General features: G+C 40.7%; 1 protein-coding gene across 1 annotated transcript in view; it reads right to left on the bottom strand.

Annotated features, from left to right (window-relative positions):
• Positions 1-1,235: 1,235 nt before the first annotated feature.
• LOC110063228 (laminin subunit alpha-2-like) overlaps positions 1,236-22,270 on the bottom strand; it is a 44,894-nt gene continuing 23,859 nt past the window's right edge. Inside the window, exons 32-59 of the mRNA XM_089295216.1 lie at positions 21,737-21,891; positions 21,058-21,162; positions 19,876-19,987; positions 18,737-19,083; positions 17,905-18,021; positions 17,395-17,555; positions 17,123-17,261; positions 16,847-16,958; positions 15,989-16,315; positions 15,260-15,414; positions 14,592-14,750; positions 14,005-14,141; positions 13,199-13,352; positions 12,649-12,767; positions 12,082-12,250; positions 11,192-11,469; positions 10,636-10,792; positions 9,326-9,454; positions 8,697-8,845; positions 7,928-8,107; positions 6,788-7,027; positions 6,388-6,589; positions 5,323-5,481; positions 4,916-4,998; positions 4,224-4,324; positions 3,988-4,121; positions 3,093-3,336; positions 1,236-2,562 (exon numbers count right to left, since the gene is read on the bottom strand). Coding sequence (XP_089151342.1) covers positions 2,414-2,562; positions 3,093-3,336; positions 3,988-4,121; positions 4,224-4,324; positions 4,916-4,998; positions 5,323-5,481; positions 6,388-6,589; positions 6,788-7,027; positions 7,928-8,107; positions 8,697-8,845; positions 9,326-9,454; positions 10,636-10,792; positions 11,192-11,469; positions 12,082-12,250; positions 12,649-12,767; positions 13,199-13,352; positions 14,005-14,141; positions 14,592-14,750; positions 15,260-15,414; positions 15,989-16,315; positions 16,847-16,958; positions 17,123-17,261; positions 17,395-17,555; positions 17,905-18,021; positions 18,737-19,083; positions 19,876-19,987; positions 21,058-21,162; positions 21,737-21,891 — 4,673 coding nt within the window. The 3' untranslated portion in view covers positions 1,236-2,413. The remainder of the gene's footprint in view (positions 2,563-3,092; positions 3,337-3,987; positions 4,122-4,223; positions 4,325-4,915; positions 4,999-5,322; positions 5,482-6,387; positions 6,590-6,787; positions 7,028-7,927; positions 8,108-8,696; positions 8,846-9,325; positions 9,455-10,635; positions 10,793-11,191; positions 11,470-12,081; positions 12,251-12,648; positions 12,768-13,198; positions 13,353-14,004; positions 14,142-14,591; positions 14,751-15,259; positions 15,415-15,988; positions 16,316-16,846; positions 16,959-17,122; positions 17,262-17,394; positions 17,556-17,904; positions 18,022-18,736; positions 19,084-19,875; positions 19,988-21,057; positions 21,163-21,736; positions 21,892-22,270) is intronic.

Below are 22,270 nucleotides of genomic sequence, written 5' to 3'. Positions count from 1 at the left end.
AAAATATATTAACTCTTAAATATATTAGCTCTTTTGCTTTTTCAAGTTATTTTGTGTGGTCGTGTTTTCTTTCTTTTTGAAACATTGATTTTGTTGAAATAAATTTTAGAAATTAAATATAACAATCGAGTACAAGGAAAAAGTCCTCCGAGTGAATGTTTTAGTTTCTTTTTGAGTTTCTCTGTTTCCTTTCTCGTCCTCATTTCCTCTTTAGCGTCAGTAAATCAACTGCACACCAGGCTAAAAACAAATAAAAGACAAACACATCTTTTTCATGAAACGAATTTATCTTTTTTACTCCTATCTTTTGTCTCAGTGTCGTCTTGAAATCAGTCTTGTGGAAGATAATTCAGTAACTAGTACTAGTCATGTCATTTCTTCGCCTTTAAGATTGTTTTCTCTACTCTGCGCCTTCCATGCTGTAGTGTAGCTGGTTGATGGTAGAACGTGCGCGAAGCGAGTCCAAATTACAAGTTGCACGTACAGAGCAGGTAAGCACCTCAAAATTTCCTTCTATTCCTTTACAAGATATAACACTCGCTGTCCTACGCACACGACTAACAACGCTGCCTCTTGTCTGACGTTACTTTCCCTTCACATATTTTCTTTCAGTCTTCGAATAACTTGGTTCTACTCACCTCATCATCAGAACTGCTGGTTTTCTCGCCACTTCTCTTTTGATAATACCTGTAAAGCCAGACTCCAGCGCTAGCTGCAACAGTAATAGTCACGAAGGCGACGATGATCTTCCTCATGATAAAATAAACTAGCTCAACGTTTTATTTCAAACTTGCGGCGAGACACCTGCGCCGATATTTTGATCCGATTGGCAAAAACAATGACAATGGCATAATGAATTATTATGCGCGTGCTCGCTATTCTAAACCATGTCATACTCTGACGCGTGACGTAAACCCTTCAAATGTGTTTTGTGACGCCACCTTGAAGAACACATTCTTTAAAGTTCGCTCGGGTGGGCGTGGCCAGGTAATTAAGAGGGAGAGCTTTCGCATTCACCGACCAGTCAATTGTTCAAGTCACTGCTAATGCAGGATTTGAAGTCAGCCTGGAGAAAGTTTATATAGAAAGCAGCCAGACATCCCTAGTGTGGCCGTATTCAAAGGCAGGCCTAGACGTTAGTGAAAAGGAAACATTATGTAGAAGGCTGTACTTTTCGCACAAAGCAACATTTTTCAACGAATATTTAAACGCCGAAGGTATAATGGAAACAACGCTTAGTTGAATTGTTGTTTTATTTATTTTCAAACAACATACACACTGTCAAGCATTTGGCAAGACTCACGCAGATTTCCAACAAATTAAATACGGCCGATTATCGCAGTAGATTTTTACAAACTCTACTCAAATATAGTTAGTAAATGATTTACCTCGTTTACAGTAATTGCAGCTGAACTATCAAATCGACTTGGAGTTTGAAATAACGCTTTACATAGCATCGTTAGATAAGACACTTGAAAAGTAATCTGATTGGATGAACAAGGTACCGAGGAGCTTGTAATCAATCACCGATATTGGTGACATCCTTATTCAAGCGACTTGATCTTAACACTACGTTAACGGTCAAAACATTCAGCGTTTTTTCGTCAAGTAAAGATTACTTCAAGGGTAGCGGATTGGAAAACGTCAAGTAAAATACAATATATTAGCTAAATAAACAATACGGTCATTTTTTTGATAGCCCGATTTATATTAGAGACGGATCATCCGTCTGGGAAGAACTTGAAAAACAAAGAACAAAAAACAAAAAACAAACCAGGGGTACTTAACATTTTTCAGAATTCACCGGTTGGAATGACCGTTGAATAATGGTAAGGGTTTTTCCAAAATCAGCAAACCAACCGAATAAGATAGCGCTTACCATTTACAATCGATCTCCCGTAATTGTTTCCGGCTAATGAGAGACTGCAACTGGAAAATTTAGTAAATGATTAAGAAATTTCCGCCGTTCCGTTCTGAAAGAAAAAGGAGCACTACCTCTGGAGGAACTCTGTTATTTCCGAATTTTTTGGCTAAATGGTAAGCACCCCAGTGGTTGGTCTGATAATTCGTCTGTGACGCATCATCCGTTTAGGCGAACTGTTACAGTAGTTAATCCTGACTGACGAACTACCGTGGATAATTCGTCTGGAGGGATGATCCTTGTCTAGTATGAATCGAGCCATTCTGGAAAACATGGTAGGGCGAGCATTCACTCACTGTTGTGTAACCAAATCGGAGCATTTTACAAACGATCGCTATCATTTCTGAAAAAGCAGTTTTCATTTCACATTAGGTAAATATATTACATGGTAACCTAGTAGACGATTCAATACGAAAAGCAAAAGTTCTCTTCCTACTTAAATGTATAAAAATAGTTTCAATTGCCACTCTTTTCACGGCTCTTTCACTGAGCTTATCGAGGAGCATTACAGCCTTTCTGTACGTTATGTAGCTGTGTACTTCTTATAAGGCCAGCCGACTGTCCGTCAATAATCAGCTTTTGTACACATCCAGTGAGTCCTTTATGAGACATACCACTGTGAGTCTCAAAACCAGAACCATCTGAAAACACAACAACAAGAATTTAAACATCCGTGCAAGCATAATTATGGTTACTGTGAACAAAAATCTAAGGTCTTTTGTGAAGCCCATCTAGACCTTCCTCCTTTCTCTAATAAGCACCCTCTGCCCCTGTGACCGCCTGTAGCACCCCGAGGCGATAAATCAACCATATTTCGAAATTTGACGGTGAATTAAAAATCTCAGCTGACAGAACTGAATTCTAACTTGACACAATCTGTTTCAATCTTGAACAATTATAAACATAAGGACGTTTTTTCAACTTGCATTTTTCTTCACTTTCAAACCTTGTTCGTATACAGCAAAAATTTTCATAAAACAGCGCAACCTAAAGGCCCTTATTTGCAGGGTAAAAAAGCAGAGTCGCTTATTGTTATAATTTGGATGTAAAGACTAGATAGCGTTTCTCTTAGAATGTAGATAAAGAAAAACACAAGTTGTACAAAACGGAATCTAAAATTACAGTGAACACAGAGACCAAAAGACAGAAGTAGGGTGTTATTTTATATTACCTGGTACACCCCCAATGTGAAAGGTTCCATACTCGAGTGTGTAACCAGACGGTACCTCACCAGCTACTGGCGAGTGATCATCCACCTTTAACTCGACACTACTGATGTTCCTTTTGACAAGAACTCGGTGAAACTTATTATCACAGAGATGGAAGGAAGCATTGTATTGTCCGTCGACTGGAATAGATGGGTCGATCCAGCGAATCACCGACGAGTTGCGTTCATCGTTGAAAATGAGAATGATCTGAAAACAGAAGTAACGGCTTAGCGAGAAAAGCATCATCATGCGTTACACAAACTCTCTTATGACTGGTCACGCAATCTCCCCTCGGAATGATTGGGGGATAAGCCAGTGGAAAGTAACTCTTCTTCGCAGCCGTTTTTTTGGGATGTTACGCAAGGAGAGCGTTGCGTGACATCCCAAAAAACGGCTGCGGAGAAGACTAATGGAAGGTCTGCAAGGAAGACTGCCTAAGTAGGATATCACCCGGTGGAGGCTTGTCATGCAACGATAAAGCGTTTTCACGCGTTATGACTGGTAGCCAACGAAAGCAGCGGTTGTTTTCGGTCGTCAAGCAAAACCTTGACTTTGAGCACTGCAGGAGAATAACCATAATCAAATATGCATTTCAATTTAGTCGTAATGTAGTCACACCTCTCTGCCTGTTTGATCAAACAGTGGATGACGAATATTGATATTGATAAATCGCCATCTAGTGGAAGAGAAGCTGGCTATTCTAGAATTTGTGTACTGGAGAGTAATTTTTCCAGAGGAAAGCTTAATTGTTGAAAAAACCGCTATTAACTGGATGGGATAGCGTTATCAGTCCTCAACGCCTGGAACGTGGCAAAAAGCTAACTGTCCGCTGATCAACCAGACTGTGTCTTATCTCACCTGCCCATCCAGCTGCTCCACGGTAACAGACCCAGGTCCCGAGCTGTTGGTAATGGACAAGAGGAGCCCGGAACGAGTGGTGCTTCGGAAGAAAATCTCTATGTCCGTTTTAGCAGGCAATGTGTAGTTTGAATCTGTGAAACAAAGCAATAACAACATAAACAACGATGAATCACTCAGTAATAACGCAAAACTGAGAACGTGCAGGAGTGTTTGTTTCAGTCTTGTTTCCTCACCATACACGATGTGGCCGTCACCATAGAAACCAGCCTGGGCTTGAATCTCGCTGTAACAAGGTTTGTAGTCGTAGTTCGAGTCCCTCTCGTCTCTGTCAGTTCTAAGAACAACAAAGTAAAACTTTAACGCCTGAATAATCTATGAGTGTAACCTCACTTCCAAAAGACTGTTGAATACGCCTTCCGCTTAAAATAGTGTAATAAGCCAATCAGAACTGGAAGCAAAACGCACAGCCAGTGGAATGGGGCGAGAATATGAAGAACGGGCCAAAACACGATGGGCCATTTGCGAGTTACCTTGTACCTCGGTTTCAAAACGAGTCCTCGTTCAAAACCTTTCATATTTTTGCATGAAAATGAACCTGTGGGCGGAACACATTTTCATATGGATGGTTTTCCACAAAGACTCATTTTGACACAGAGGCAAAAGGCAACTCGAAAATGGCCTCCTAGTTTAGGATTCGCACTATATTGACTGAAATCTCCATATACGGTACACCCTCTTATTGGTCGTTCAATAAATCTCGTATCAGCCATGCTCGCTCGGGACCGTTCCGGGAGAATAAAGACCCTCGGTAATTTCTGCACGGAACTGACTGCGCTCGATTCGTACTCTCAAGACTTCGGACCTAAATTCTCCCACAACGACCCTGGTACTGGGTTAATATGACGTATTTGGCATGAGTTTATACCTAGGATTGAAGACTTTGGTTGGAGAGTCAGCTGTCTGAATGATGAGAGCTCCAAGACACCCAATGAAACCAACTCCATTGCTCTATCAATAAAAGAAAATGAGAAAAACGTTAGCTTATCTTGTAGCAATCAATTCACAGATTTTCACGTATCGGTTGTTTGCCAGAGATTTTAATAACGCCATTCACTGGTCAAAACACTTTCCAATGGATAACACATCTGGTTTCGTAACAACCTTTATCCAGGTAAGCCGCTCTTTGAACTAAGGGAAGTAGCACTCTCACTTTTCCAGACCAGCACAAGGACTGGGTCCCTTCCCGATCTCAGCGTAGCAACATGCCCTGCGAAAGGACATCTCATGTGCGAAGCTGTTAAATCAAAACTTTAGAGTGAAAGTAGACTTTACCTCGAACACTGATACATTGGTACCCCGTGGTACCCCTCCATAGTAGTAAGGGCTGTTGATAATCATGGCGGGTTTCAACTCTCCTGCTCGTTGCCTAGCGTAGTCGTTATTTTGTGAAACCAACATGGCGCCAAACTGATCAATCCTTAGCAGCTGAACCTGAGGTAAGGAAAACAAAAACCTCTCTGTTAAGTCATAAACAACAACAATGACAACAACAACAAAATCAGATGTCAAAAATATTTTGAGAATAAACGAAATATGAAACACTATTATCGCTAGTAGTTCACACAATGGGACAATTCTTCTTGTTTGCTTTTGATGCAAAACAAGGAGCGTTTCCTTAAAATTACTGTTCTGTTAAGCCTGGTTCACACTAGCGACATAACCACATCATCCCTTATGTCAGTAACGTGAACATCGACATAAAGACAACCAAAATATCAGACTTTTTTTCCTTATGTCGTTATGTTCGTGTTTTTATGTTGCTATTATGTCAGGATATTCACACTGCAAACATGGTGACACAACGTCCTTCTTATGTCGTTACGTCGCTTGTGTGAACTAGGCTCAACTATTCGGGAAACCTTACAGGGCTTCAAGTGGCCTACTAGAAAAATATAGGGTTAAATATAGGGCTAATGTAGGGATTGTAAAATAATTATACGGACAATATAGGAATATTTCGAAGCACTTACAAGAGATAATTCACAAAACTACCATATTTATACTGCTTTTACGAGATTTTTGTCCAGAAAGTTTCAAACATCAATTCCATCCTGTTATTCATGCAGGTTTTTGTGAAATTTAAATCTCAACAGGCTACTCATCAATGCGTTTAACATCATATTCTTCCTTCTATGTTCAACGTTAAAAATGGTAACTTATTTACAGACGATCCATGTATCTCTCACGCCAGACACTTCCGCATTTGACACGTATAATTTCTTTTAAGTGCCACAGATCCACTCGTGAGCACCCCCCTCCAGGAGGGGACTCACTCTTCCCAGTTCCCAGTGGTGGTAGGGACTGGAAGACAAAGAATGTGGAAGATAAAGTGTTTACCATGTATTCTTGTCCGTCATCAGCGTAACTGCTGAGTGTACTCATGACTTTCACTGTTTTATATCCTGCATTGTATTTGAACACCAAGCGGCCATTAACAAGTTCCAGACTGATAAAGTGAGTCGGATTCTGCAGGTCATTGGTCGCATAGAGAAGAACTCCATTCGGCACAAGAGAACGGAACGTGACAGAGATCACAAACCTGACAAGAAAAAACACACAACATTGCAAGATTTATTAAGTAACTTAGTATCTAAACAGCGCATGTAAGGGTTACATTTACTTGGAGTTGCTTTTGGTTTATGACGTCAAATGGTGCTGAGAAAATTAGCTTTGGTATTACTTTGATTTTCATTTTACAGTAGTAATTTGACAGAAAAGCGCTTTGCTGCACACTCACCGGTTTCTAGTATAGTTTAAGACTTCCGAAGTTGCAAAAAAGGCGATGTAATCATCCCCTTCCAACCGAGCTTCTTCTTCTCCAGATGAATTCCGTAGGGGTGGATACGGGCTGCCACAAGTGGGAGGTGGTAGTGTGGGGGGTGGAGTAGTGGGAAGAGCCGTTGGTATGACGTTTCGCTCAGGTGACACTCCAGCCAATGACACACGTTTGCTTCGTCCTGAGAAGATGTTCACAATTCTGAAGGGAAAAAAAAACAAATGTGTTTTAGGTCAGAATACAATCTGTTCATAATCAATTTAACATCAAATTACCATGCAACAGTATCATTTCCACTACTTAGTTGCTACTTGAGAAAATTTTTTTTTTTTGAAACTTTACCACGTCGCCTCTTTCATCAAGTAGCTCTTAATCAGGCAGAGAATAAATCAAAGATGTCACATGCCGATACATTGCAAGTGCGCGGGGATTTTGGCTTTTTGTTTAGGTGAGAAGTTTGGAAAACGAATTAAAAGGTCAAAAATAATAAGAAACTTTGGCGAGTGGTAACCGATTGCCTCTTGCACTCTTCGCGAACTGTTTGCAATATGGGTACAAGCGTTTTGACGAGTCAACAGGCTAAGTCCACTGAACACTTCGTTGGATTGTGACTTGGCAAAGGGCTTGCTTTTCACGTGATGTGATCGCCGCCATATTGGAAGATATTAACAAAAGATTTCTAACTAGCTTCTTTTGTTTGTGTCATCCAACATGGCCGCCAGGCCTTTGTCATTTGAATCTTCCAGGATTGATTACAAACCACCAATATGCGGGTAAAAATCAAGTTTCTTTAATTAATACAGTAGACGCTCTGGTAAACGGATACCCTTGGGCCAAAAAGGGACCATTACTTTGTCATACAACAATTGGTACATAAACCTAGTGCTGTAGCCAGTCGAAAAGATTGTATTGTCAAGGTGATCTGGCCTTAAACAAGTTTCTAGCCTTGTTACTAGTTGCACGTCTTCCAACACTTGGCACAAGTCACACAATTTCCACATTTCCCGCGCTTAGCACGAGTTAGTTTGACGATTTCCCGCGCCAGTCACAGACACACCCTATTGTTTTGTTACTGTCGTAACTTAAGCTCAAACAACTTACTCTCCATTCAACTTGAGGAGATTCATTCCTCCTTGGAACGCGTTAATAATTGGAAAAGCCCTGGGTATGGCGGTTCTTTCGTCCACACCTCCTATCCATAAACTACCATTGAGACCAACTGTGCCTGTGGGAAACCCGTCAGGTATTGACAAGACATTGCCATCAAGGAATACATTGCTCCTGGTAAAACACACACAAAAAAAATATTAAGTAAAATAGCCAAAGCTAAAGAAATCAAAAATTACCTCCCAGTAGAAGGCAATCTTGAATAGTCTACTGAAGCAGAAACACACTGCTTGCGAGGACATTAAAGAACAAGGAGAGCTAAAGATTGGAAAAGACCGAGATACATTTTGTGAGGCTTTTATAAGTACATTTCTAAATCTGTGAGTACTATGGCCGGCTACTGACGGGCCTCCAAAGTTTCGTACAACATATTTGCCGTTTCACTCTTCAGTTGGAGATGTATCTCGTTTCCGATCCATGTCGTTTAGTTGCTTATACGAATCTCGTAATACTACACGGGCAAAGCATCCAGGCCTTAGTTGATTATTCTTTTAATTCTTAAGACCAGTCTGTTTGGTAACGTATAGATATGGTAAGAAAAAACTAGATTATTCTTGAGATCAGAAAGATTAGGTCAAAAACTTAAATTAACCACAAAAGTTTCAAGCAATGTTTCTCAATTTTCCCAAGCACAACCAGGGCAATGCTCCGTTAAAATACTGTACCAAACCCCTTATGCAAATGAGTCATTAGATTCACTCACCCAACCGCTCCTAGTTCGATTTTCACTGTATGGTAGGCTCCATCATTAAGTGTCTCTCCCTCGCTTACAATGGGAACGAACGTTGTCACATCTGTGGTGTGCACCAGGAAAAGGTTCCCATGGAGAAGTGCCAGGTAGAAATACGGACCCTGCAATAACACGTTAACCCGTTAGCAAAGAAATTTAACAACGGCAGATTTCAGTCAGTGCTACAAACTGATAGAAACATTCATCCACAACGGGATTTTTTGTTATCTCGTGCGGTTTGCGAGGAGTTTTCAATTACAACACAAGAACAAGGACAAGGAAATAACCATGTTAAAATAATAATAAAAAAATGTTCAAATGTTGATGTTTATAGTGGTCAGTGCGCTTAGCTACACCTGGCTATTTCACAGGCATGCCACTTAAACTGAAAGAAACAAACATATCAACTAAACAGGATAGGCTTAAAAATCCCAACCGGTTGGATATTTACAAGCATGACCGAGGAGTCGAACTAGAGTCTACCGAGAAACACCTCCAGCTAAAGTGGTCAGAGCGGGACTTGAACCCGGCGCCCTAACCACTCGAACACGCTGCCTCCCTAACCATGATGTTGTAGATGAAAGAACCTTATCTAAAGTTACCTCTCCACTGTAAACAAGAACACCACTTGGGGAAAGTGTTTTGAAGGTGAATTCCAGTGAGGACATTTCTGATTGACCTGTTTCCACGGCAGCGTAACTTTCACCTCGGAATCGAATACCATCCTCGACCTGAGCAAGAGAAATGAAACAACACGTCTAGCTTAATACAAAGAGGAAACAGCAAATTGAACTGCAATCCTGTTAATAAAGTACATAAATAAAATTGAGACTAAGGAATTCTCCTGACGAAATCATTCCGGCAAAACTCCTTCACCCAGTAAATTTGAAGAGACGACCTAATCTTCCTTTAAAAGGACAGTCTCTCGACTGGTATATCGTGTTATCATAAGTATGGCCCGCGGGACCTTGCTATACACTCGCTTTAATAAGTTGCTATGGAAAGAGATTCTTGTAATCCTGTACTTCTTCCCCAAATTACTTGTTCTATTTTGCTCTGTAGAAATTCATCACTCGATTTATTTGTCTACTTGGAAACTTCCGATAATCCGCCGCAACACTATCCCTTTAATTTATAACTTTCAACAATATTTCCTTGTTGTGAGCTTTTTTTTGAAGCTATTATTCTTCTGCAGGTGTGTGTCCATGCCTATTTTTGTGTCCGCCCGTTCACCTTTCGTTAAGGTTATTTCAGGCAGACAGTATTCTAAATTTTATCCTGTGAGGCTCGAATTGTAATTATAACATAGAGAATTAAAGAATGAAAGATGCGAATGCAGCCATAACACTACTGGAAAAATGATCTGAAAAAATTCGAACCCACGACCTTTGCGTTACCGGTGCAATGCTCTACCAACTGAGCTATCAAAGCTACATGAGAGCGGTCGTGTGCGGGTTCAGAGCGTCCATCCCGTTCAGAGCCTGAAATTTTTTCAGGTCATTTTTCTAGTAGTGTTATGGCTACATTCGTATCTTTCATTCTTTCATTATTTAATTGCTACTGTTGGACATCTATTACCATGGAATTCATGTACTTGAGCCGAGTATCACGTTCACTGAACATACAGGGCCGAACTCACACACGACCGCTCTCACGTGGCTTTGATAGCTCAGTTGGTAGAGCATTGCACCGGTAACGCAAAGGTCGTGGGTTCGAATCCCGTTCAGAGCCTGAAATTTTTTGGGGTCATTTTTCCAGTAGTGTTATGGCTGCATTCGCATCTTTCATTCTTTCATTATTTAATTGCTGCTGTTGGACATCTATTAACATAGACACATGTAATTGTTTTTACGTTGTGTAATCAGTGTAATCTCGGCTTCGTTCTCTTATACATTAGTATATTGTCTCTTACCACTGGTAGCAAACCAGAGAAGCTCACTCCATCGGATGACAGTGTAAAGTTTGCGTCGTTGAGTAGCCTCTCTACAAGGGATCCAGATGTGTTGCTACTAATGTTGATATACCGCAGGGCCCCAGCAAATGAAGAGCTTACAGGAGCGTTGATTGGGCTGCAAGGAACGGGGAAGAATTAAAATGATCCAAGAAGCTAATATAAGAAGCATTCTTTAGCGCAAAATGGTTGTGAAAACTAGAATGGGAAGCATGAAATATAGCAACCATTTCATAGACTCGAACTTTCCCAAATTTCTTTTTACCGTTAGTTTTTACTTCAAGTTGTTTTAAAAAACCTTTACTTATAAGAAATAAAATAGGATCAAAAATATGCTAGTAGTGCGGTGTTAGTACGAACTGTATTGTAAAATTTCGTGTTAGTAATGAGCCGTTAGTAATGTATAGTGCGCAAAGTGTTGGACTGTAACGTTCAATAATAAAAAAAAAACATAGCATCAGAAAGTAATCAAAAATCAAACTGAAAATAGCAATTCTAGTACATAAAGCCAGCCAACCTGTTTGGATCCTTGCCACCGAAGAGCAGCGACTGTCCTTCAGGAAGATAGACAGGTGTGGGTGTCATTATGGTCTTTTGATCGACTGCACCGCTGTCTGACGGACCCACAGGTCTGACCGTCAGACTAGCATTCCTCAGACCGCGCACCACATGCACTCTGTACCACCGTCCGTCACTGTACGACCTGCTGTTACTGTGTACTGTGTACGTTTGATTGGCTGTTTTAAAGTAGAATGCCAATCTGCTGTCATTCAAGTACACTCCATACACATAATTCTGAAAAAGGCAAACAGACAAAAGAATCAGTCCGTGTGACTAGTTGTGATCTTCGTGTCTCAAAAGAACAGTACACAGATTATAGGAAAGCCAGCAGAAATGGCAAGAGTCTGTACAAATGAAAAGCACTAGGCAGTAAACATGGCTATCCGATAACGAGCATGGAAATTGCGAGGTCAGTCTTACAGTTTGGCTCAGATTTTTCTGAAATTTTGTTTGAATTCCAGTTCAAAATTGGTTCCCTCCTGTGAGAGTTTTGTATACAAAACATCAAAGGATGAAACCTTTAGACCAGTGCTTCACTACACTATTTCACTACTGTTTCTGCTAACCCAAGTCCTTCTTAAGACGATAGTGTGTTATACGTGCATTGCTATTATCGAGGAGTACCGGGTTTAAAAAGGCAAAGATTTCTGCCACTGAATGCTTATAATTTAGTGCTCCAACAGCATTAGAACCGATGAGCATCGATCGTGTTACTGGTGTGATGTTCTGCCAAGTTAGTTGTTTAGTCCCGTGTGAGGAATAAACTGAACAGAAATGGCGTTTTTCAATGAAATCATCTACAAACTGTGCATAGAAAGACTGAATAACACGATAAAACCCACACACCTGACCGTTCAACACACTTGCGATGAAAGCCGTTTTTTGGAACGTTCTAAACTCAAACTCAAATTCAGACTCGCCACTAATGTTAAATTCTCCCATCTTCTGTTTCACGTGTCCTTCTGGAATACCAAAGAAGCTGCTTCCTGGAATTAGGTCGACCTGGACGGGAGGCCTATTAAAAAATATATTGTTATCAATCAAATCACAAATTTGATGACATTCAGAGATCACTCGATAACCCCGCGGTTGTATTAGCCTCCATGCACAAACTATATAAATCTTTTTTTCTTTTTAATGCTAATATTGTAATTTCAAAATGTAAGTGCAAAATAAAGTGAGGTTGAAGTTGAATTCAAATTAGGATCCGCCACGGAACAAAATCAGCGGGAAGTCGTACCCAACTTGTCAACTACACCCCCTCCCCCAACGAAATGAATTTCCCTCTGAAATTGCAAAACAATGAACAGCCTGTATCAGTTACTGCAAAAATGTTTAATCCTAAAGTAATCCGCTCTGATCAGCGTGGTTCGTAAAAGCAGCAATGCAATGTTGCAACAAATTGTATTGTACCTTCTGGAACAGAAGGATCGATTGCCTTCCACCTCGACTGGGTTCCACAGATTTAGGATCTCCTGGTTGAGCACGATGTTATCGATACAGCCGTCAAAATACCGGTCAGTCTTGTTTATCTGGAAAGAAAAAGAGCGTCATCAAGACACGTTGATTACATGATAATGTCATTATGCATTAGCCTCCTTAGCAAGCGTTGGAAAAGTTACGTGACGAACAAAAACATAGCAGTTTCCGCGTAGAAGGCCAACACATGATGCGAACGTAGCTTGCTTATGTTTTCAAAACCCTTTCATGAAATACTGCAACAACAACAACAACAACAACAACAACAGCAAGACTTTATTTCACCCCAAAGTTAGAAGAGAAGAAAAATTTACAATGTTTTACCAAAGCAAACAGCAACCTAAGAGTTGCAAAGGACACTTGTGTCGCCATTGTCTCAGTCTCCCATTCGACAATCGCTCGCTCCAAACCGCGCGAGGTCGCAAAAAGATAACGTCTTAAGTTGATAAGGATGGACCAAGAAACTCTAACAGAGTTCACTCACCATAACTCCATCAGGAAGACCTCCAACATGAATATGGTCATCACTGCTGAAGTCAGTGGATAGGAATGCGGGGATTATATTTGTGGTACCCTCGTAGGTGCGGCTGAAGTTCTTACTGTGATCCGTTACTGTCAAACGTCCTACCTTCTCGTAACTACACGAATGAAGAAAACGTGCAAAGTGAAAAGTGGTTACGCACATACTAACTATTGATAGTAATATAAACCAATGCCAGGTGCCTTATAAAGCTGTGAGGATGAATAATGACGGGTCAGGTAGCAGCTATCGTAAGGTCTCACATGAATGGCTCGATATCCTTTGAGAGGACAATAAAACAAACAACAGAAACAATGCCAGCTAGCCCTAAAACAGTAACAGCTGCTGCAATGACGACAAGTAGAATTACAAGCTTACGAGAACTGCTACAGTTCTGATGATGATGGCAACTACAGGAAAGAAACAAAATATTGTCAAATTTAAAAGCGCAAGGTCCAAGTCTTCCTGTTTGGATCAAGTCCGTTGAAAATTTTGTAAAACCTCCCACATTAGGAATATCTTTTTTTCTGTTATTTAATTACAGAAGTTTCCTTTTGCAGACTGATTGTTTTCTTTACGGTATAAAACTAATTATTTAAGACTATAACACATTTTCTCGGCATATAGAGGTGTTTTGGGATTTTTTGTGTAATCAAAGAACTCATTTCCCATACTGATAGGAGAGAAACCTCATTGTTAAGTTTGGGAACACTAAATATGGCTGCTGTGACGTCACGTAAAACGCGCACAGCAAGTAACATTCCACTGACCGTGTCGCATATGCTGTATACCAGTACCCAGGCCGCACTTTGACTGCCCAGTTGATGATGTCAATAGGTCCTGTACCAAGGTTGTACTGGAACTTCACATATGAGCCACTCTCCAGAGTAACAGCCACGCTTCGAGCCTGTGATTAACAACGCCACACGTAAATAAAGTGTGAACACACGGTTTGAGTGACGCTCCTGACAAGTACATGACAGGTGATTAAGACTACGACGAGCGTGACATAAGGGTTGGCTGTTCCAGCTTGAGACATGTGGTTGCACTTAACTGCTAATTCAGTGAACTTAGTTTTGGCACTCTTGTTGTTCCACTACACGACGCCAGAAGGCAATATAATGACAACAAAATATTACATCGACTATCCAGCATTGTCCAGTTTGGAATAATTCCAACTGATACAAATCAGCACTAACTAATTTCCAATGGTCTATACACTGTAACGCAACACCAGTAAACAGTCACGTGCACCTCCCCACCAAGCTCTCGTATCATGAGCTTAGGTTGCCTGTGCGTAAATTGTCAATAACATCAACTTCATGATATGAATTATTTTAAAATATTATCAGCTCACCGCACTACTGGATCCATCTGACAAGTAAAATAGTGAGCCCTGTACCCGTGTAGCCCTGAAATCCATTCTGATTTCAGTGTACTTCGTCTCGTTGATCAAGCGGGGTGGAGGGCTGTATTGCAGTGTTGTGCTTCCTTGAACATTCAAAGCAAGGCGAATCTAAACGCAAATTACAATTAGTACAAAGTTCATCAAATCTGCCAACTCCCTTGAACGTTGACACGCATAACCTTTAAATCACAGAAGAGTTTTTTTGACTAAGAGAAGCATTCAATTTATTCTAACCATCAACAGCAAAATCACTACCAATCTTTGTCCCGAGAGCACTTTCCCGCGCTTATTGTCGGTTGCACAGTTTAGCTTCGAATTTTGATTGGTTCATTCCCTCAAATACATTTGATTGGCTAGTTGTGATTTACAAGTCGAAAAATTACGTGATCAGAAGTTAAAGAATATTTTTGCAGCTGGCTGTAAAGCGCTGGAAAAATTGGTAGCAGCCGAAACGCGGGTGGATTTGTCTCACACTCGATTGGCTGAACAAACCTCCTGTACTCTGATTGAATAAAGTAAACCGTACGAGTTAACATAAAAAACCACAGTTAATTCACGCACATTTGTTTTTGAAAAAGCCGTCCTTTTACGCATTCACAAGTTAGAAGACGCTTTACCTTGGCGACATATTCTCTGGCTCTCCTCAGCTTTTCCTCTAGAGCTGACATATTTTGTCTCAATTGTGCTTGTAAGTTTGCTGTTATATTCTTGAGTCTGTCCGCTTCCTGCACTTTACTGTCCACGCTCCCCAATGATCGACTAACATTTTGCACTGTTAAAAGAAATCACATTGTCAAGTGATTATCACGTTAATGTCAAGTTAACTGTACTTGTCTTGGATATACCGATCGTAACAGTTGCAAGATTAGAAATGACTTCATTGTAGGGTATATGTGATAAAAAAATAACTAACAACGGAATAAAGACAGGTTACGATGCGTATATCAAATAAACTATATACGAAAACTGCAGTAAAACGAACGAAAGAAATAAGATCCTCGCAGCTCTACTTCAACTTAATCAATAAAAAAGGCCTACAGATAAAACCATTCAGTCTCCACTGGGAGCTAATGGGTTTCAACTCAAGAAGATTGCAAATCCAGTAAAAACGCTTTACCACTTAATTATGAGGCCACTGAGAGATAATCAATTAGAAGGTGTATTTAAACTCGTGAAGTGACAGTTGGTGGAGTAAGGCACTAAAGAACAAAAGGTATTGTGGCCTCAACCTCTGGTTGAGAAGCAAAAGTTCAATTTAACATTACAGCTTTCTGAAAAAATCCAATATTGAACGAGGACGAAGATAAGTAAGATTCAAAACCAGTCACATCAACTCGCATACTTACCATTTTCAAATGCCTGAATGGTCAGCACTCCAGCCCTCTCGGCTGATTCATTAATGGACTGCATTTTCTGCTCGAGTGTGTTCACTTGATCCAATAGGGCTGGTGCTCCATTGTTCACTGGATCGGAGCGGTATATTGCCTCGTCGATGTAATCGCTAGAAGACTGGGCATCAGACACGATGGAGTGGGGACTGTTTCCGACTTCTGCAGCTTGGTCCAGGGAGTCTCGGCTGGATTGTAACGAGCTGTAAAGTGAATCAACTGACGTCCCAGTCGTAACGGCATTCATGTAAGTCTGATTTGACGAGGAAACATTGGCACGGAGTCCTAAACAAAGCGCACACATGCAAGGTTTATACTCTACGTTGTATAGTTGCTATAACACTTTATATCCACTAAATATCGCTACTCTGTTAGATCAAACGCGAACTAAATGCGGGCCAAGCCAGCTTAATTAAAACTTTTCTCAACATATAGAGAAGAGAGAAAGGGGGAAAAAAACTTGTTTAAAAGAACAGTGACATATTGCCTTTGTAATAAGGGTCACCCAAACCAAATACGGTACAATTTTGCTCCTGCTTATTGCATCTTCCTCGTAACAAGTCAAAGTCCGTAAGAGGTCTTTACTCTTGGATAGTCGTAACTTACGAGGTGTTGCTATTTTCAGGATTTATTATTAACGCCCACGAAATTTTACCGCCACTTTCGAAGTGTCGTTACTTTTTAAGGTATATTAATAACTAATGCAATGTATTTTGCCAAGCTTCGTTTTTTTTGTAGCCTGCTCATAGAAGCACAAGCTTGTAACAAAACCAATCACCATTGAGTGGTCCGAGTAAGCCAATAAACAAATGCTACCTGGTAAGTCTGCATCCCTTTTCAAAGTATTGTTGAGGAGAGTTTCGCTCTCATCTTCAGAAGTAACAACCCTTGTTCGGAGATCAGAGCTAACTAGCGTGAGATTTTCCAGCTGAAATATAAGCAAATAACAGTCTGTAAATTGTTTTACGTGGTCAATGCTCGTTGCTGATTTACAGATAAACTGGATAGTTCATGGGCAATTTGAGAATAATCGCAACTTGTTGGAGGCTGACCAGCAACGTGACTGTAAGAGGCATGGAAGAACGATCTTACCCGGTTCATAATTTCTTGTAAAGATTCATTGACTTGTTGCGAGGTTTCCAGTGACTGATTTCCTAGTACAACCACTTCTTCGAATGTTTTGATAGCGTCTACTGCGCGTGCTCCGTGGGACAGAGTAGTGTTGAACACACTAAACAAAAAAACACACAGAAACAAGATGTCACAAAGGGACACATCAGGAGAAGTTCAGAGAATTGACATTTTCAGGTTCAAACCGAAGAATCCAACTTTTAAGGAAATCATTCGCACTTAACCAAGCTCACCTTTGCCTTTGTCTGGCTTCAGCAGTGAGATTAGCAGCATGTTTAGTGGCATTTTCCATCACACTTTGATTCGCAGCAGATAACTCTGGTGCCGTAACTGTTAGGGAGTTCTCCAAAGTGCTGATATGCGTTTTTAAGTCGTTAAGAAGGTCACTAGCGTTCTGTTGACCAAAAACATTTGATTACCTACTAATAAAGCAACGCTTACAACCGCTTTTATTCATCGTCACCAGCTAGTCTCATCCAAAATCGATTTTTATTTTTATTCAAATCATCATAACATTACCAGCTACGTTTTAGAAAAAAAAATTCACACATGGACAAACTGGGCGGAATTTGGGAATTTTTTTCCACTTCAATAAATCATCATTTCTTGGATTTGAAGGGATATTCTTGAGCAGTACAAAACCGACGTCGTATGGTATGCCATCATTTGTATTTTCTTCGACTTGTGATTCTGTTTGGCCACATATGCATGTGTCATCATACATCAGTGTGTCTTATATGTACCTGGTAGTTGCTTTCACCATTGGAAACGTGTTGTGTGCTTGTGTTTAAGATGCCGGTGGCTGTTTGAAGAAGCTGCAGGGCCTGATCAGTTAAATCTCTTGCTTTGCTTATTAGGTTCTGTGGATGAGAGAGTAGGAAGTAATTCAATCGACGGGCCCTCACAACTTCCAATATGACACTGTTCGACTGAGAAGGAAGTGCTTAACCTTTTGCCAACAAATTACGGGCATAAAACTAAAAAAATAAGCTTCTTTCATTTGCCCAACTGCAATAACAATTCGATTCTTCTGGTTGTTCCACTAAACTGGCGGTCTGCATATTTTTGGCCCCCCGCCTGGATGGGATCTCCAAGTTACCCTTGCACGCATTTATAGATTCCACAAGATTTGCCAGTACCTAATATATACATGGGAGGATACGAGCACTGTGAAAGTGAAGTGTTTGGCTAAAGTAAAAGAGACAAATAAAGCACAGCATCCTAGAAGGGCGGGAGACTACCATGTGAAAAGGTCGGGGAAGCTCGTCGTCTCGCTTAGGGGAATAAATAAAGGATTCTGGTCTCACTTAGGGTGTTCAGGATGAAACGCTACTATTTTTAGCTGCCTAAGTATCTTTTAGGATTACATTCGAAGAAACAATAGAAATGCTATCAAGTCCGTTTTATAGTGGTATCTTTTAAGGATCAAAAAAAGCTCGAGCCATTCCCAGATTGGTCCCCTTTAGGGCTTTAATTGAAATTTTCCCACAAGCATCCCTGAACTTTTCATATGGAACTAGCCCCTCCCCCCCCCCCCCCCCACCCCACCTCCCCGCTGCCCCGGACACAGCATACCTTTGTTTGATTTATCAGAACAAGAGCTTGATTGGTCAAGTTTGTGACAGTGTTAATCCGTAGCTTCATCCCGTCGAAGGCTTCATTTGAACGCATCAGGCTTTCTTCTGCTCCCAGTGCAGTCCTGTTGAGGTCTACTGAGGTGTTCTTGTGAGATGTAACATTGTACTGTGCCGACATGGCCAAGGAAGAAGCCGCCTGTACATTCTGTACCTCCTCGTTAACTGCCTGCATTTCGCTGTGATACGTCCTGCTCAGGATTCCACTAATACCAGCTAACACATTGTCGGCGTCACTCCGTAGTGTCGTCAGTTGACTCAATATGTCAGCAACTGTAGCATTTAATGCTGAAAATATATAATTGATAAATAATGTTGACGCATTCCTATGCCCCGCGGTTCATTTCTCTGGGATGACCCAGACTACAATCAATGATCGAAGATAAAACCAACTGATAAAACCCTGACAAGAGTGGAATCATTGGTTCCCACGATATTTTGGCCACATGCAAAATTACCTTTACATTGAAGGGCACCTGAAAATAGTAGTTTACTAAGGTAGAAAAACTCCAAAGAGAATAATAAACCATAAAGGAACTAAGATAATCGAAGATGGGAAAGATCAATATGGATTGCAAACGACAAACTTGAAAGATTTAGACTAAACTTTTCAAGATGCGCAAACTGTGATGTAGCTCCTTTAACAAATCAAGATTCGAGTGATCTTGGATCATAACTCCTGATCGAGATCATTCCTAAGAAATACACCCCGAGATAAACCTAAACCATTGCAAACAAGAGCCTTAAACCATAGTTAACAAACAACTTGAAGCTCTTCGACGTAAATAAACGATCTTGTCAGTGAATACAATACGTCTATCAAATTCAAGGCCTTCTCCCGTTGGTCATTGCTCCATCATTGCATTTTAATCATTTTTCAGTTTCGCAGTTCCTTTTACCGACCATCGAGAATCCAAAACTTGTTTTGCAATAACGTGGGAATGTGTTTTCATTTTAGAAATACTGTGATCATCACGCAAAGCAAATTGCTGTATCAAGTGTCTAAATATATATCGTTCAAAAGGTTGTTTAGTCAACGTAAGGTAAAAATAAGTTGAGCTGGAATCATGCACTACTGACCTGTTACATTATCCTTTGAAGACTGAGTGTTTCTATTTAGATCTTCAATGCGGCTCAGCTCACGAGAAACAAGCGCTGTCAAATTCTCACCCTGTTGTGATGTGTCCGACAACTAAAGACAAAGAAAAATATTAATCCACATAGCAAATCAAATATTCGTCCCTCACACGACCACAGACATTGCTGTAAGCGGCTTTCAACTTGAATATGGAATTTCACCAGAAATTTAACAAGATTCACACCTTTTTCTTCTCAAGCTGTATAACAGGATCAAGGAGTCTTATTCTTGAGCATTCACCATGAGATTCATGAACAAGACGCAGAACAAGGGTTTCAGACTTCACTTATTTTTTTATTATTTTTTTTTAAACTTTATTTATGCAGGGTGGGCCACTCAGCACAGTGGCTGGTATCCAGAGGGGCCCTGCTAAATACAATTTCTAAATTTCTAAGGTGGCTGTGACCCCCACCCAGATAATTTTGCTAAACGTTGCGCTAAACTGCATTGTTTTGTTAAACAAGTCCTCTACACTGTTACCAGTTGCCTCTAATAGCAACTCTGACGAATACAAATGTCTGTGACTACCATTGAAAAAATGGGGGGGGGGGGGGGGTGCAAAATTAGACTGCTTGCAGTCGGTCTCTTCTTTTAGGGTTGGATGAGTGGTTGTCCCCTTGAACGTGAACGCAAAAAGGTGTTATGAATGAGAAATCCCTTCTCGTTTGAAGTGTCTCGCCCCATACTTTGAGAGAAAGGCAGACTGCAAGCAGTCTATAGCGAGCAGTGTTCCAGATAAGCAAGGGGTCTCAGGTCAAAAATCCGACAAGGTCAGCAACTTGACCCGACAAATTAATAGAAAATTTATGATGATTTGGTGGGAGCATTGGAGATTGACCCGTTGGAATTCCTCATTGACACCACACCTTGAAAACTTATCTGGAACCCTGAGCGAGCCCAATATCTTGGACGTTTAAGTCGATTGAGAAAAAATAGTACCAAGACTAAAGGGTAAAGAAATGTTTGGTACAAAAACCAAATTTTGCTTATGATTTGTATTTGACGGCAATGAAGTCTAGAGGAAGTTGGGTGGCCTGAGGGCGCAATACATCATAAGAAATCAACAAGGCCACTCCTAAACCCGTGGCAGATTCCTTGTGAATTAAAAGCTTTCAAAATCTTACCAACACTTGCAGTTCACTAACAGTCTCGTTTGGAGTACTCTCCTTTAGCTGGGTAATGTTCGCCTGAAGACCTTTCACTAGCGTGTCAAATTCTGCCGAGGATGCCTGCAAATAAAACGACAGCAAAGCTAAAACACAGTCAAACCTCTACTAACGGTCACCTCTTTACAACAGGCACAAATGTTTAGAAGTGTAGCAGTGTTTTATTATCGTCGCAGCTGTTTAGGGCCAAGGCATTGCTTCTATTGTTTGTTCTATTGTTCCCTTAGAGGATATCGAGCGATTCACGCGAGACCTTACTAGAGCTGCTCCTTGACCCGATATGTTCGTCCCAGTTGAGAGATTTGCTCTTATTTCAATCTCCAAACAATGGCCACCTTTCCACAATGGCCGGTAACCTCTACCCCCAAGGTGGCCGTTGTAGGGAGATTCGACTGTGCTCCTTTATTCCAAACTCTTTTTGTCAATATGAAATGCCTCCCAGCGCAGTCTACACAAAGATATGACTGACAGTCCAATGTTTACTTAGAGGTGTTTCCTCAGAGATTGCCCTCCCTAACATTCACTGTTGTACACGGTTACAACAAAAATGCCTGATGTCAAAGCAGTCTACAGGTAACCATAGGTGATACTTTTACCAGTGAGTCTTAGGAGAAATCCTGAAACTGGACAATCTCACCTGTGCTTCAGTGATAAGGCCCTCCACATTAATCAACTCTGGCCATAACTCTTCAAGGTTGGAAACCGTATCAGCAGTTTCTTGGGCATCGTTCAACGTCGTCAGTGTTGTATTCAATTGGGCTTGTAAACCAAGCCTGGTACAAAGTGGACATGCTGTAAACGAAAGAACTTAGTCAGAGCCGTGAAGATTAACACATCATTGCAAAAACCATTGTTTACAGACCTTCTATTTTCTTTTAAGACAAGAGCGTACCGAGAGAAACACAAACTACAGGAAATCTGACCAGCACGAACGCTTTCACGCGCTAGCCCTTGTACGTTCGCCTTTTCTGATCGACTCTTCACTTGCCAGTAAACACTTTTCACAAATCAAAATTATGACTGAGTGTAGCAATATTAAAATTAATTTAATTTCCTTTGAGAGACAAATCTCATTAATTAACAGCGATTCAACGCCAGGCATCGGAGAGTAAGGCAGTCTTCATCCAAAGAAAGTCAAAACCTGTAGGAACCTTAGATATGTGTTCCCTAG

This window comes from Orbicella faveolata, unplaced genomic scaffold (genome assembly GCF_042242905.1).
Source record: "Orbicella faveolata isolate gen_17 unplaced genomic scaffold, um_ofav_v1 contig_26, whole genome shotgun sequence".
NCBI lineage: Eukaryota > Metazoa > Cnidaria > Anthozoa > Scleractinia > Merulinidae > Orbicella > Orbicella faveolata.
This window is presented reverse-complemented; position numbering and strand designations above follow the sequence as displayed.